At 46.8% G+C, this 13021-nt stretch overlaps 1 protein-coding gene across 1 annotated transcript in view; it reads left to right on the top strand.

The window, feature by feature from the left end:
- The window catches only part of CDC73 (cell division cycle 73), a 418707-nt gene that overhangs the window by 142349 nt on the left and 263337 nt on the right, over positions 1–13021 (top strand). Inside the window, exons 7-8 of the mRNA XM_063940193.1 lie at positions 8787–9003; positions 11029–11127. Of these exons, the coding sequence (XP_063796263.1) occupies positions 8787–9003; positions 11029–11127 (316 nt within the window). The remainder of the gene's footprint in view (positions 1–8786; positions 9004–11028; positions 11128–13021) is intronic.

The following is a 13021-nucleotide window of genomic DNA, read 5'->3' as shown; positions in this document are numbered from 1 at the left end:
GGGGTACAAGCTGGAATTCGAGATGTCTCCCCCCCGCCGTTTCCTCAAATCTGCCTTGCCAACCACTCCCTTAGGCAGGGAGGCAGTGTTACAGGCAATTCACAAGCTGTATTCACAACAGGTGATAGTAAAGGTACCCCTACTTCAACAAGGACGGGGTTACTATTCCACAATGTTTGTGGTACCGAAACCGGACGGTTCGGTGAGACCCATTTTAAATTTGAAATCGTTGAACACATATATAAAAAAATTCAAGTTCAAGATGGAATCGCTCAGGGCGGTTATTGCAAGCCTGGACGAGGGGGATTACATGGTATCACTGGACATCAAGGATGCTTACCTGCATGTCCCCATTTACCATCCTCACCAGGAGTACCTCAGATTTGTGGTACAGGATTGTCATTACCAATTCCAGACGTTGCCGTTCGGTCTATCCACGGCTCCGAGGGTCTTTACCAAGGTAATGGCCGAAATGATGATACTCCTTCGAAAGAAGGGAGTTTTAATTATCCCGTACTTGGACGATCTCCTGATAAAGGCGAGGTCCAGAGAGCAGTTGTTGGTCGGGGTAGCACTATCTCGGGAGGTGCTACAACAGCACGGCTGGATTCTAAACATTCCAAAGTCACAGATGGTCCCTACGACACGTCTACTGTTCCTGGGGATGGTTCTGGACACAGAACAGAAAAAAGTGTTTCTCCCGGAGGAGAAGGCCAAGGAGCTGTCATCTCTAGTCAGAGGCCTCCTAAAACCAAAACAGGTGTCGGTGCATCACTGCACGCGGATCCTGGGAAAGATGGTAGCTTCCTACGAAGCGATTCCATTCGGCAGGTTTCATGCAAGAACCTTTCAGTGGGACCTGTTGGACAAGTGGTCCGGATCGCATCTTCAGATGCATCGGCTGATAACCCTGTCTCCAAGGACAAGGGTGTCTCTGCTGTGGTGGCTGCAGAGTGCTCATCTTCAAGAGGGCCGCAGATTCGGCATACAGGACTGGGTCCTGGTGACCACGGATGCCAGCCTTCGAGGCTGGGGGGCAGTCACACAGGGAAGAAACTTCCAAGGTCTATGGTCAAGTCAGGAGACTTCCCTGCACATAAATATTCTGGAACTAAGGGCCATTTACAATGCCCTAAGTCAGGCAAAACCCCTGCTTCAAAACCAGCCGGTACTGATCCAGTCAGACAACATCACGGCGGTCGCCCATGTAAACCGACAGGGCGGCACGAGAAGCAGGACGGCAATGGCAGAAGCCACAAGGATTCTCCGATGGGCGGAAAATCACGTGTTAGCACTGTCAGCAGTGTTCATTCCGGGAGTGGACAACTGGGAAGCAGACTTCCTCAGCAGGCACGACCTCCACCCGGGAGAGTGGGGACTTCATCCAGAAGTCTTTCAAATGATTGTAAACCGTTGGGAAAGACCACAGGTGGACATGATGGCGTCCCGCCTAAACAAAAAGCTAGAAAAGGATTGCGCCAGGTCAAGAGACCCACAGGCGATAGCTGTGGACGCTCTAGTGACACCGTGGGTGTACCGGTCGGTTTATGTGTTCCCTCCTCTTCCTCTCATACCAAAGGTACTGAGGATAATACGGAGAAGAGGAGTAAGAACTATACTCATTGTTCCGGATTGGCCAAGAAGAGCTTGGTACCCGGAACTTCAAGAAATGATCTCAGAGGACCCATGGCCTCTACCGCTCAGACAAGACCTGCTGCAGCAGGGGCCCTGTCTGTTCCAAGACTTACCGCGGCTGCGTTTGACGGCATGGCGGTGGAACACCGGATCCTGAAGGAAAAGGGCATTCCGGAGGAAGTCATTCTTACGCTGATTAAAGCTAGGAAAGAAGTAACCGCAAACCATTATCACCGCATATGGCGAAAATATGTTGCGTGGTGTGAGGCCAGGAAGGCCCCAACGGAGGAATTTCAGCTGGGCCGTTTCCTGCACTTCCTACAGTCAGGGGTGACTATGGGCCTTAAATTGGGTTCCATTAAGGTCCAGATTTCGGCTCTATCGATTTTCTTCCAGAGAGAACTGGCTTCACTACCTGAAGTTCAGACTTTTGTTAGGGGAGTGCTGCATATTCAGCCCCCTTTTGTGCCTCCAGTGGCACCTTGGGATCTCAACGTGGTGTTGGATTTCCTAAAGTCACATTGGTTTGAGCCACTGAAAACCGTGGATTTGAAATATCTCACGTGGAAAGTGGTCATGTTGTTGGCCTTGGCTTCGGCCAGGCGTGTATCAGAATTGGCGGCTTTGTCATGTAAAAGCCCTTATCTGATTTTCCATATGGATAGGGCAGAATTGAGGACTCGTCCCCAGTTTCTCCCTAAAGTGGTATCAGCTTTTCATCTGAACCAACCTATCGTGGTGCCTGCGGCTACAAAAGACTTGGAGGCTTCCAAGTTGTTGGACGTAGTCAGGGCCCTGAAAATATATGTTTCCAGGACAGCTGGAGTCAGAAAGACTGACTCGCTATTTATCCTGTATGCGCCCAACAAGTTGGGTGCACCTGCTTCAAAGCAGACTATTGCTCGCTGGATCTGTAGTACGATTCAGCTTGCACATTCTGCGGCTGGACTGCCGCATCCTAAATCAGTGAAAGCCCATTCCACGAGGAAAGTGGGCTCTTCTTGGGCGGCTGCCCGAGGGGTCTCGGCTCTTCAACTTTGCCGAGGAGCTACTTGGTCGGGGTCAAACACGTTTGCTAAATTCTACAAGTTTGACACCCTGGCTGAGGAGGACCTAGAGTTTGCCCATTCGGTGCTGCAGAGTCATCCGCACTCTCCCGCCCGTTTGGGAGCTTTGGTATAATCCCCATGGTCCTTACGGAGTCCCAGCATCCACTCAGGACGTCAGAGAAAATAAGAATTTACTCACCGGTAATTCTATTTCTCGTACTCCATAGTGGATGCTGGGCGCCCATCCCAAGTGCGGATTGTCTGCAATACTTGTATATAGTTATTGCTTAACTAAAGGGTTATTGTTGAGCCATCTGTTGAGAGGCTCAGTTGTTATCATACTGTTAACTGGGTATTGTATCACGAGTTATACGGTGTGATTGGTGTGGCTGGTATGAGTCTTACCCGGGATTCAAAATCCTTCCTTATTGTGTCAGCTCTTCCGGGCACAGTATCCTAACTGAAGTCTGGAGGAGGGTCATAGTGGGAGGAGCCAGTGCACACCAGTTAGACCTAAAGCTTTCTTTATAGTTGTGCCCAGTCTCCTGCGGAGCCGCTATTCCCCATGGTCCTTACGGAGTCCCAGCATCCACTACGGACTACGAGAAATAGAATTACCGGTGAGTAAATTCTTATTTTCAGCTCTCTCCATTTTCTTCCAGAAGAAATTGACACTGTTGCCAGAAGTTCAGATTTTCTGGCAAGGGGTACTCCACATATATCCTCCTTCTGTGCCGCCTACGGCGCCCTGGGATTTGAATGTTTTGCTGGAATTTCTAGTCCTCCTTGTTTGAGCCTCTGATAACGGTAGAAGACAAGTACCTCACATGGAAGATGGTGAGGTTATTGGCCCTGGCTTCTGCTAGGCGTATGTCAGGATTAGGGGCCTTATTGTGTAAAAGTCCATACTTTTACACAATAAGGTTGTCTCTGCGTTTCATCTGAATCAACCTATTGTGGTTCCGTCCAGTTCTGACATTTCTGCTCCTGCGGAGGCATTAGATGCGGTGCGGTGCGAGCCTTGAAGATCTATGTCAAGCAGACGGCTCTGATCAGAAAAACTGATTCCTTGTTCGTGCTCTATGATGCGCGGAAAAAGGGTTGTCCTGCTTCGAAGCAGTCCATTGCTCGTTGGCTTAGGCTTTCCATCCAACAGGCCTATGTGTTGGCAGCCTTACCTGTTCCTAAGTATCTGAAGGCCCACTCTGCAAGATCTGTGGGCTCTTCCTGTGCAGCTGCCCGAGGAGTCTCTGCCTTTCAACTATGCCCAGCTGCTTCCTGGTTGGGGAATAACACCTTTGTGAAGTTCTACAGGTTTGATACCTTCGCCAAAGAGGATACCCAGTGTGGGCAGGTGGTGCTGCAGCAGTCTCCGCACATTCCCGCCCGTTCTGGAAGCTTTGGGACGTCCCCATCTTACTAAGTCTCCCCAATATCCCTTATGGATACTAGAGAAAATAGGATTTTAATTACTTACCGGTAAATCCTTTTCTCTAACGTCCTAGTGGATGCTGGGGACTCCGTAAGGAACATGGGGAATAGATGGGCTCCGCAGGAGACTGGGCACTCTAAGAAAGAATTAGTACTACTGGTGTGCACTGGCTCCTCCCTCTTTGCCCCTCCTCCAGACCCCAGTTAGAATCTGTGCCCGGAAGGAGCTGGGTGCATTTTAGTGAGCTCTCCTGAGCTTGCTATTAAGAAAGTATTTTGGTTAGGTTTTTTTTATTTTCAGAGAGCTTCTGCTGGCAACCGACTCTCTGCTACGTGGGACTGAGGGGAGAGAAGCAAACCTACTAACTGCGGCTAGGTTGCGCTTCTTAGGCTACTGGACACCATTAGCTCCAGAGGGTTCGAACACAGGAACTTAACCTTGGTCGTCCTTTCCCGGAGCCGCGCCGCCATCCCCCTCGCAGAGCCAGAAGACAGAAGCCGGCGGATGAAGCTAGAAGACGTCAGAATCGGCGGCAGAAGACTCCTGTCTTCACATGAGGTAGCGCACAGCACTGCAGCTGTGCGCCATTACGCCCACACTAACCCACACACTCCGGTCACTGTAGGGCGCAGGGGGGGGCACCCTGGGCAGCAATTGGGTACCTCCTGGCAAAAGCAGCATATATACAGCTGGGCACTGTATATATGCATGAGCCCCCGCCATTTTTTACACCAAATCGCGGGACAGAAGCACTCACCAGCGCCATTTTCTCTCCACAGCTCTGCTGAGAGGAAGCTCCCCAGGCTCTCCCCTGCAGATTCACGGTAGAAAGAGGGTAAAAAGAGAGGGGGGGGCACATAAATTTAGCGCAATAATCATATATACAGCAGCTACTGGGTAAACACTAAGTTACTGTGTGATTCCTGGGTCATATAGCGCTGGGGTGTGTGCTGGCATACTCTCTCTCTGTCTCTCCAAAATGCCTTGTGGGGGTCCTGTCCTCATATAGAGCATTCCCTGTGTGTGTGGTGTGTCGGTACGTTTGTGTCGACATGTTTGACGAGGAGGGCTATGTGGAGGCAGAGCAGGTGCAGATGAATGAGGTGTCCCCGCCGACGGCGCCGACACCTGATTGGATGGATATGTGGAAGGTGTTAAATGATAATGTAAACTCCTTGCATAAAAGGTTGGATAAAGCTGAAGCCTTGGGACAGTCGGGGTCTCATCCCATGCCTGATCCTACAGCGCAGAGACCGTCAGGGTCTCAGAAGCGCCCACTATCCCATATTGTTGACACAGATATTGACACGGATTCTGACTCCAGTGTCGATGGCGATGATGCAAAATTGCAGCCTAAAATGGCTAAAGCCATCCGCTACGTGATTGTAGCTATGAAGGATGTATTGCACATATCAGAGGTAAACCCTGTCCCTGATCAGAGGGTTTATATGTTTGGGGAGAAAAAGCAAGAGGTGACTTTTCCCCCTTCACATGAGTTAAATGAGTTATGTGAAAAAGCTTGGGATTCTCCTGATAGGAAAGTACTGATTTCCAAAAGGTTACTTATGGCGTACCCCTTCCCGCCAACGGACAGGATGCACTGGGAATCCTCCCCTAGGGTAGACAAAGCTCTGACACGCTTATCTAAGAAGGTGGCCCTGCCGTCACAGGATACGGCCTCCCTAAAGGATCCTGCGGATAGGAAGCAGGAAGGTATCCTGAAGTCTGTTTATACACATTCAGGTACCATACTGCGGCCGGCAATTGCGTCGGCCTGGATGTGTAGTGCTGTAGCAGCATGGACAGATGCACTGTCTGAGGAACTGGATACCTTGGACAAGGATACTATTTTACTGACCCTGGGGCATATAAAAGACGCTGTCCTATATATGAGGGATGCCGAGAGGGACATTTGCATACTGGGCTTTAGAATAAATGCAATGTCGATTTCTGCCAGAAGGTACCTGTGGACTCGGCAATGGACAGGCGATGCCGACTCTAAAAAGCACATGGAGGTTTTACCCTACAAGGGTGAGTAATTTTTTGGGGACGGTCTCTCGGACCTAGTTTCCACAGCTACAGCTGGGAAGTCAAATTTTTTGCCATATATTCCCTCACAGCCTAAGAAAGCACCGTATTACCAAATGCAGTCCTTTCGATCACAAAAAGGCAAGAAAGTCCGAGGTGCGTCCTTTCTTGCCAGAGGCAGGGGTAGAGGAAAGAAGCTGCACAATACAGCTAGTTCCCAGGAACAGAAGTCCTCCCCGGCTTCCACTAAATCCACTGCATGATGCTGGGGCTCCACAGGTGGAGCTGGGAGCGGTGGGGGCGCGTCTCCAAAAATTCAGCCACCAGTGGGTTCGCTCACAGGTGGATCCCTGGGCTATACAGATTGTGTCTCAGGGATACAAGCTGGAATTCGAAGTGATGCCCCCTCACCGTTACCTAAAATCAGCCCTGCCTGCTTCCCCCATAGAAAGGGAAGTAGTGTTAGCGGCAATTCACAAATTAGAAGAGGGGGATTTTATGTTGCTTGGTGTGAGGCCAGGAAGGCCCCTACAGAGGAATTCCAGCTGGGCCGGTTCCTGCACTTCCTACAGTCAGGAGTGACTATGGGCTTTAAAATTAGGGTCCATAAAGGTCCAGATTTCGGCCCTATCCATTTTCTTTCAAAAGGAACTTGCTTCGCTTCCTGAAGTTCAGACGTTTGTAAAGGGAGTGCTGCATATTCAGCCCCCTTTTGTGCCACCAGTGGCACCTTGGGATCTTGACGTGGTGTTGAGTTTCCTGAAATCTCACTGGTTTGAGCCACTTAAGACCGTGGAGCTAAAGTATCTCACGTGGAAAGTGGTCAATGCTATTGGCCTTAGCTTCGGCTAGGCGTGTTTCAGAATTGGCGGCTTTGTCATGTAAAAGCCCCTATCTGGTTTTCCATATGGACAGCAATTTCTGCCGAAGGTGGTGTCATCTTTTCATTTGAACCAACCTATTGTGGTGCCTGCGGCTACTCGTGACTTGGAGGACTCCAAGTTGCTTGATGTAGTCAGGGCTTTGAAGATTTGTGTAGCCAGGATGGCTGGAGTCAGGAAAACTGACTCGCTGTTTATCCTGTATGCATCCAACAAGCTGGGTGCTCCTGCTTCAAAGCAGACTATTGCTCGCTGGATCTGTAACACGATTCAGCAGGCTCATTCTGCGGCTGGTTTGCCGCATCCAAAATCAGTGAAAGCCCATTCTACAAGAAAAGTGGGCTCTTCTTGGGCGGCTGCCCGAGGGGTCTCGGCATTACAACTTTGCCGAGTAGCTACTTGGTCGGGTTCAAACACCTTTGCAAAGTTCTATAAGTTTGATACCCTGGCTGAGGAGGACCTTGTGTTTGCCCATTCGGTGCTGCAGAGTCATCCGCACTCTCCCGTCCGTTTGGGAGCTTTGGTATAATCCCCATGGTTCTTACGGAGTCCCCAGCATCCACTAGGACGTTAGAGAAAATAAGATTTTACTCACCGGTAAATCTATTTCTCGTAGTCCGTAGTGGATGCTGGGCGCCCGTCCCAAGTGCGGACTTCTTCTGCAATACTTGTATATAGTTATTGCTTAACAAGGGTTATGTTATGTTTGCATCAGGTTGTCTGATGCTCTGTTATTGTTCATACTTTTAACTGGGTAAGTTATCACAAGTTATACGGTGTGGCTGGTGTGAGTCTTACCCTGGATTCCAAAATCCTTTCCTTGTAATGTCAGCTCTTCCAGGCACAGTTTCCTTAACTGAGGTCTGGAGGAGGGGCATAGAGGGAGGAGCCAGTGCACACCAGTAGTACATTATCTTTCTTAGAGTGCCCAGTCTCCTGCGGAGCCCGTCTATTCCCCATGGTCCTTACGGAGTCCCCAGCATCCACTACGGACTACGAGAAATAGATTTACCGGTGAGTAAAATCTTATTTTCTCGCAGTCCATAAGAGAGATGGGGTGCCCACCTCAGTGTGTTGCCTTTTCTGCAGGTTCTCTGTTATGTGGTTACCTGTTCAGCTGTTGCTGTTATTGTTACCAGCCGTTGCTGGTTGTTATATGTTCGTGGTGTGCTGGTGTTAAATCTCGCCACTCTTTGTTGTCAGGTTCCTTCTCTCGTATATGTCCTTTCTCCTTCATGCACTGTTTTACCTATAACTGCCTGTGGGATAGGGCATAGAGGGGAGGAGCCAGCACACCCGGTGAAGAAATTTAAAGTGCACCGGCTCCTTTGGACCCCATCTATACCCCATCGTACTAATCTCCCCAGTATCCCTTATGGACTACGAGAAAAGGATTTACCGGTAGGTAATTAAAATCCTATTATAGTTTCCATCTTGTATATTCAATCAAATGATATCTTGAAACTGGTTGCTGTGGGCAGAATTTCCTCTTTCTTAGATCTGATAATACTCTCCTTAAGTCTCCATTGGAAAGTGATGTAACAAGGAAGGTTTTCCATTGCTCATATTATCTGTCAGTGAAACTGTTTCCAATGAAAACCTTAGTCCATCGTAACAGAAAAGTGGAGTAATTACATATGCCAATAATGACCCTGTTATAAGCAGGCAGGGCTTTTCTTATTTCACATTACACTTCTGTTAATTATTTTCAAACTATTTTTAATACATTGCCTCTTAACATATTCCTATTAATGTGTTTAGATCTCTCTCAGAAGCTATGTCCGTTGAAAAAATTGCTGCCATCAAAGCCAAAATTATGGCAAAAAGAAAAACTACAATCAAAACAGATTTGGATGATGATATAACAGCCTTAAAGCAAAGAAGTTTTGTGGATGCAGAAGTGGATGTTACCAGAGATATTGTCAGCAGAGAACGAGTATGGAGGACGAGAACGACTATCCTACAAAGCACAGGAAAAGTGAGTGTTTCGATCATCTTCATATAAAGATGTTCTCCCTAACACACTTCATATGACTCAAGTGTGAACATTTATACATTGCACTGTAAACCAATGTACTCAATATAACCATGCAGCTGTAGTCGAGAGGTTTTGTTGTTCACCCTGTTATCGGAATCTGAAAGAATTGTGATCTAAGTGACTGGGCTTGGTGATGCAATGAAAGGTAGTTTCTTCATCAACTTGAGTATACACCATGGGGTATAGACAGGTGGATGAGAGAAGCCTGGCACTTTAATTTACTTAAATGTAGCTGGCTTCTCCCCTTTTATACCCCTCCTATCCCAGCTTAGATAAACTGAGCCATAGAAGAGACGGAGAGCAGAGACAACAGAGGACAAAGTAGAGAGAAGGAGGAAGGTGGTGATCTAGGGACAGGAAGGTGATCTAGGGACGGAAACAGAAGAGGAACCAACAGGAAGATGGTCCAACCAAAACAGAATACAGAGTAACATAAACCTGTATCTGGAGACAACCCAGTCAACAACATGCAACCAAAAACAAGGCAGGTAGTGCAGTCCTGGGCGGGCTTCCAGTGTCCCCTTTGGAATCTGAGAAAAGGATTTATCGTACCAAAGTCCCATTTTCTCCTTCATCCACTAGGGGACACTGGTGTATACACCATGGGGACGTCCCAAAGCTGACCACCTGAGCAGGAAGGCGCTGAGAACCTGCAGAACCAAAGACCAAGTTCCATTCACTGGTTACAAGGGAAGCAACATGGCAGACCGTGACCACACACAGGAATAACATGCAACACATTCGGGAACCAGTCTGGTTTGGACCCTCACCAAACAATGTAAAAATTGGAACCACCTGGCCAACCACTGGCCCCAGAACGTGACTAATAAAGGACTGTGGATCAATTAGCCGCATAACAAGACGAGTGGCAACGTCTTCCTAATCTAGCTACCTAAATCAAAACACGAGGATTTACATTGAAACAGTGTAGCCCTCCCCTGGAGGAAGAGCGAACAGGAACACTGTTGCCCCTGGTAGCCATACGGAGCACACCAACCGCAAGCGAGAAGACCCTATAGACTGGGAAGATGCATTGGCAGCAAACCAGGGTTAAACTCTGTCTGCCCAATTTGTTTGGGTATTGTGGAGAGAATATGTCCTGAGTGTTCTGTCTTAGTGCGGTCAGAGCATTTGTGTGATCTGAAAGTGACGTCGCATTTACTTTATTAATTTGTGCCCAAATGAAGCAGCCAGAACATGATGGGGAACAGGATGCCATTCTAAGCGTTTTGTCTGTATCTAAGCAAGTTTTATGTGAATCATTTAGCCAGTTGAAATAATTAAGTCAGCTCTGTGTAATGAGTTAGCATAAGCAATAAGAGGTTTGGTTGTGGATTGTCCTCTTTGATGCGAAACAGATTGGCCTCCATTTTCAATAATAAACATTGCTAAAGGTAAAGGGAATGATTAGCGTACACATTAGAAAGGCTGTATTACAGAGATGGATAGAACGAAAAACAACTATTACTAATAACTTGATAAAAATTTCTCTCTCCATATTTTTGTGACTTTACTCCCCGAATGAAGTAAGTTTAAATAAGGAAGCTGACCTGCTAGAAGACATAAACCCTACATGTACTGGAGCTTTATTATTCACATGTGCACATAGGTTTACTTTCTGTAGCTTCCTTTACAGATAGATAGTAATAAGACTGGATTAAAGCCAATACCTGATTAAATCTTAAATACTAGACGGAGCTTGTGTAAGTGACCGGAAGTGGTCATAGTATTGCTCTTACATACTGTAAGCCAAAGGGTTTATACAGTACACATGCAAAAGGGAGGTGATGTTTCTCGACATTTGTGTATAAGACCTCTAGACGTATATTTCAGAAAAGGACTACTTTGCATTCTAATAAAAAAAAAATTCTACTGTTCTGTGCAATGTGCTTTCTTTTGATACCTTTCTTAAAAAGGTTTAATATGGCCCAACTGGAACCTTTATTTTTCTTTGTCTTTGTTCAGAACTTTGCCAAAAATATATTTGCAATTCTTCAGAATGTGAAAGCAAGAGAAGAAGGCCGAGCTCCGGAGCAAAGGCCAGTTCAGACTACAGCACCAACAGTAGGTGGACGTGACATTTCCCTTTGCTAGAATATAATACTTTGCAGCCTTTGATAGCAAATGTACTTTGTTATTTTAAAGGCTATAATTTGGTGAACATTGCAGAATACACAGGTGGTTACTAAAATTGGACAAGATGTTTTTACAAAGAATGTAATAGGGTCTGAGTTGCGGAATTTTGGGTGAGAATGCACGTATTTGGAAAGCGTTGGTTTTGCCTTGTAAATGATTGCTGCTTTAAAAATATGGGAATTCTCGCCCAAAGTCCCGCACCTCTGGCATCTCTGACCCTATTACATTTACCTCAATGTGTATGTGTATTTTTCTGATCCCACTACAAGTTTGTCCATTTTATAATTGTAAAGTATAAAATTAGTGTTTAAAAAAATAAATTCCTTTCATATGTGGCGTAGGGATCTGCAGCAAACAATTTACTCTTCATTTAAAGGGTTTGAAGATTCAGACATAGTTGTTGGTAAAACTTCTATGGTTAGTGCAACACCTATTCCTCAGTCGGTGTTCTTGTTAAAGCTCTTCCTCGTGGCAGAAAGAGTGGTGTAGGTGTATGTTGAATATTGGCATTTAAGAACTACACCCAGACATATAGTATTTGTACTTGTACTTGGTGTGTTTACTGGAGATGGGTGTAAGATGTTAAATGTAACTGTGTATAATAGTAGAAAAAATGTGTAATTTGTGTTGTAATTGTAACAATCATTTTAACACAAACACTTATTTTACTTTTTATCTCACAAAAAAGATGAAATTCAGTATTAGGAGGGAAAAATGAATGAAAAAAACGCATCAGCTAGACAGCTACTGCATGGAAGGTTCGCATGAAAAACTTAAATTAAATGTAATATACTTTTAAAATAAAAACACGTAGAATGATAGATTATTACTGGAATTATTATGAGCTCAGATAACTAGTAGGCTAGAACATGTCAGGGAACATGAATTATCAAATATGGTTTCGTTTTTATCTGTCTCTGTGGACACTTGAATCATCTTGCTAGTCTGTGTCTCTATAGTAAAGAAATTTCTCTAGCATCCATAAGGGATATTGGGAAGACTTAGTACGATGGGGTATAGACAGGGTTCAAAGGAGTCGGTGCACTTTAAATTTCTTCTCCCCTCTATGCACCCTCCCACAGGCAGTTTAGAAAAAAGTGCAACATACCTGCAACGTGGTAGTTAGGGGGCGGGGGTCACCGACCTTGCGAGGTGTCAAAGCCGCTTCCCCGCTGCAGGACCACCGTCCTGGGAGGTTGTTGGGGCACTGTGCCTTAGGTGTGTCAATATCGCAGCACGCTGCACACCCCTAACATGTGCCTGAAGGTGACGACTGTGGTGAGTACAAGCTGGGGCCTCCGGTACATGGTGCGGCTAAACGCGGGCGCGGCATACGGGACCTTCCTGGGGGGACCCGCTAGAGCCCCCCGTGTAGACTGGCTGGCGGTGGCTCAAACTAGCACTTATGTGACGTTTTTAAGCAACATAGGAGACATTGCCAGTATAAAAATCTCTGTAGCTGGGGCGCAGCCACCTCAGAGCGGGATCAGCGTCATTTTGGCGCCTTACTCTGCTTAATGCACCAGCAGCAAGCACACACAGCTCCTTCTGACTCACAAGACACACTGGAAAACTGGTACAGGGTGTAGCAAAGGGGGAGAGCCGCTATTGTACACATTCTGTGTTCTCTACAGGACAGAAATCATTAGTATTTCACTGTGATATAGTAAGCTGACAGCATCACTTGGGCTGTATAGCTGGGGTGTGCTGGTCTTCTCTCTCTGTGTGTCTCCTCTCACATACAGTAAGGGCAGGCTTGCTAAGTATTACTGTGTGGGGGTATGTGTGTTATTGTGGTAACTGTGAACATGGGTAAACCCAA

The sequence above is a fragment of the Pseudophryne corroboree genome, chromosome 9, assembly GCF_028390025.1.
Source record: "Pseudophryne corroboree isolate aPseCor3 chromosome 9, aPseCor3.hap2, whole genome shotgun sequence".
Classification (NCBI taxonomy): domain Eukaryota; kingdom Metazoa; phylum Chordata; class Amphibia; order Anura; family Myobatrachidae; genus Pseudophryne; species Pseudophryne corroboree.
This window is presented reverse-complemented; position numbering and strand designations above follow the sequence as displayed.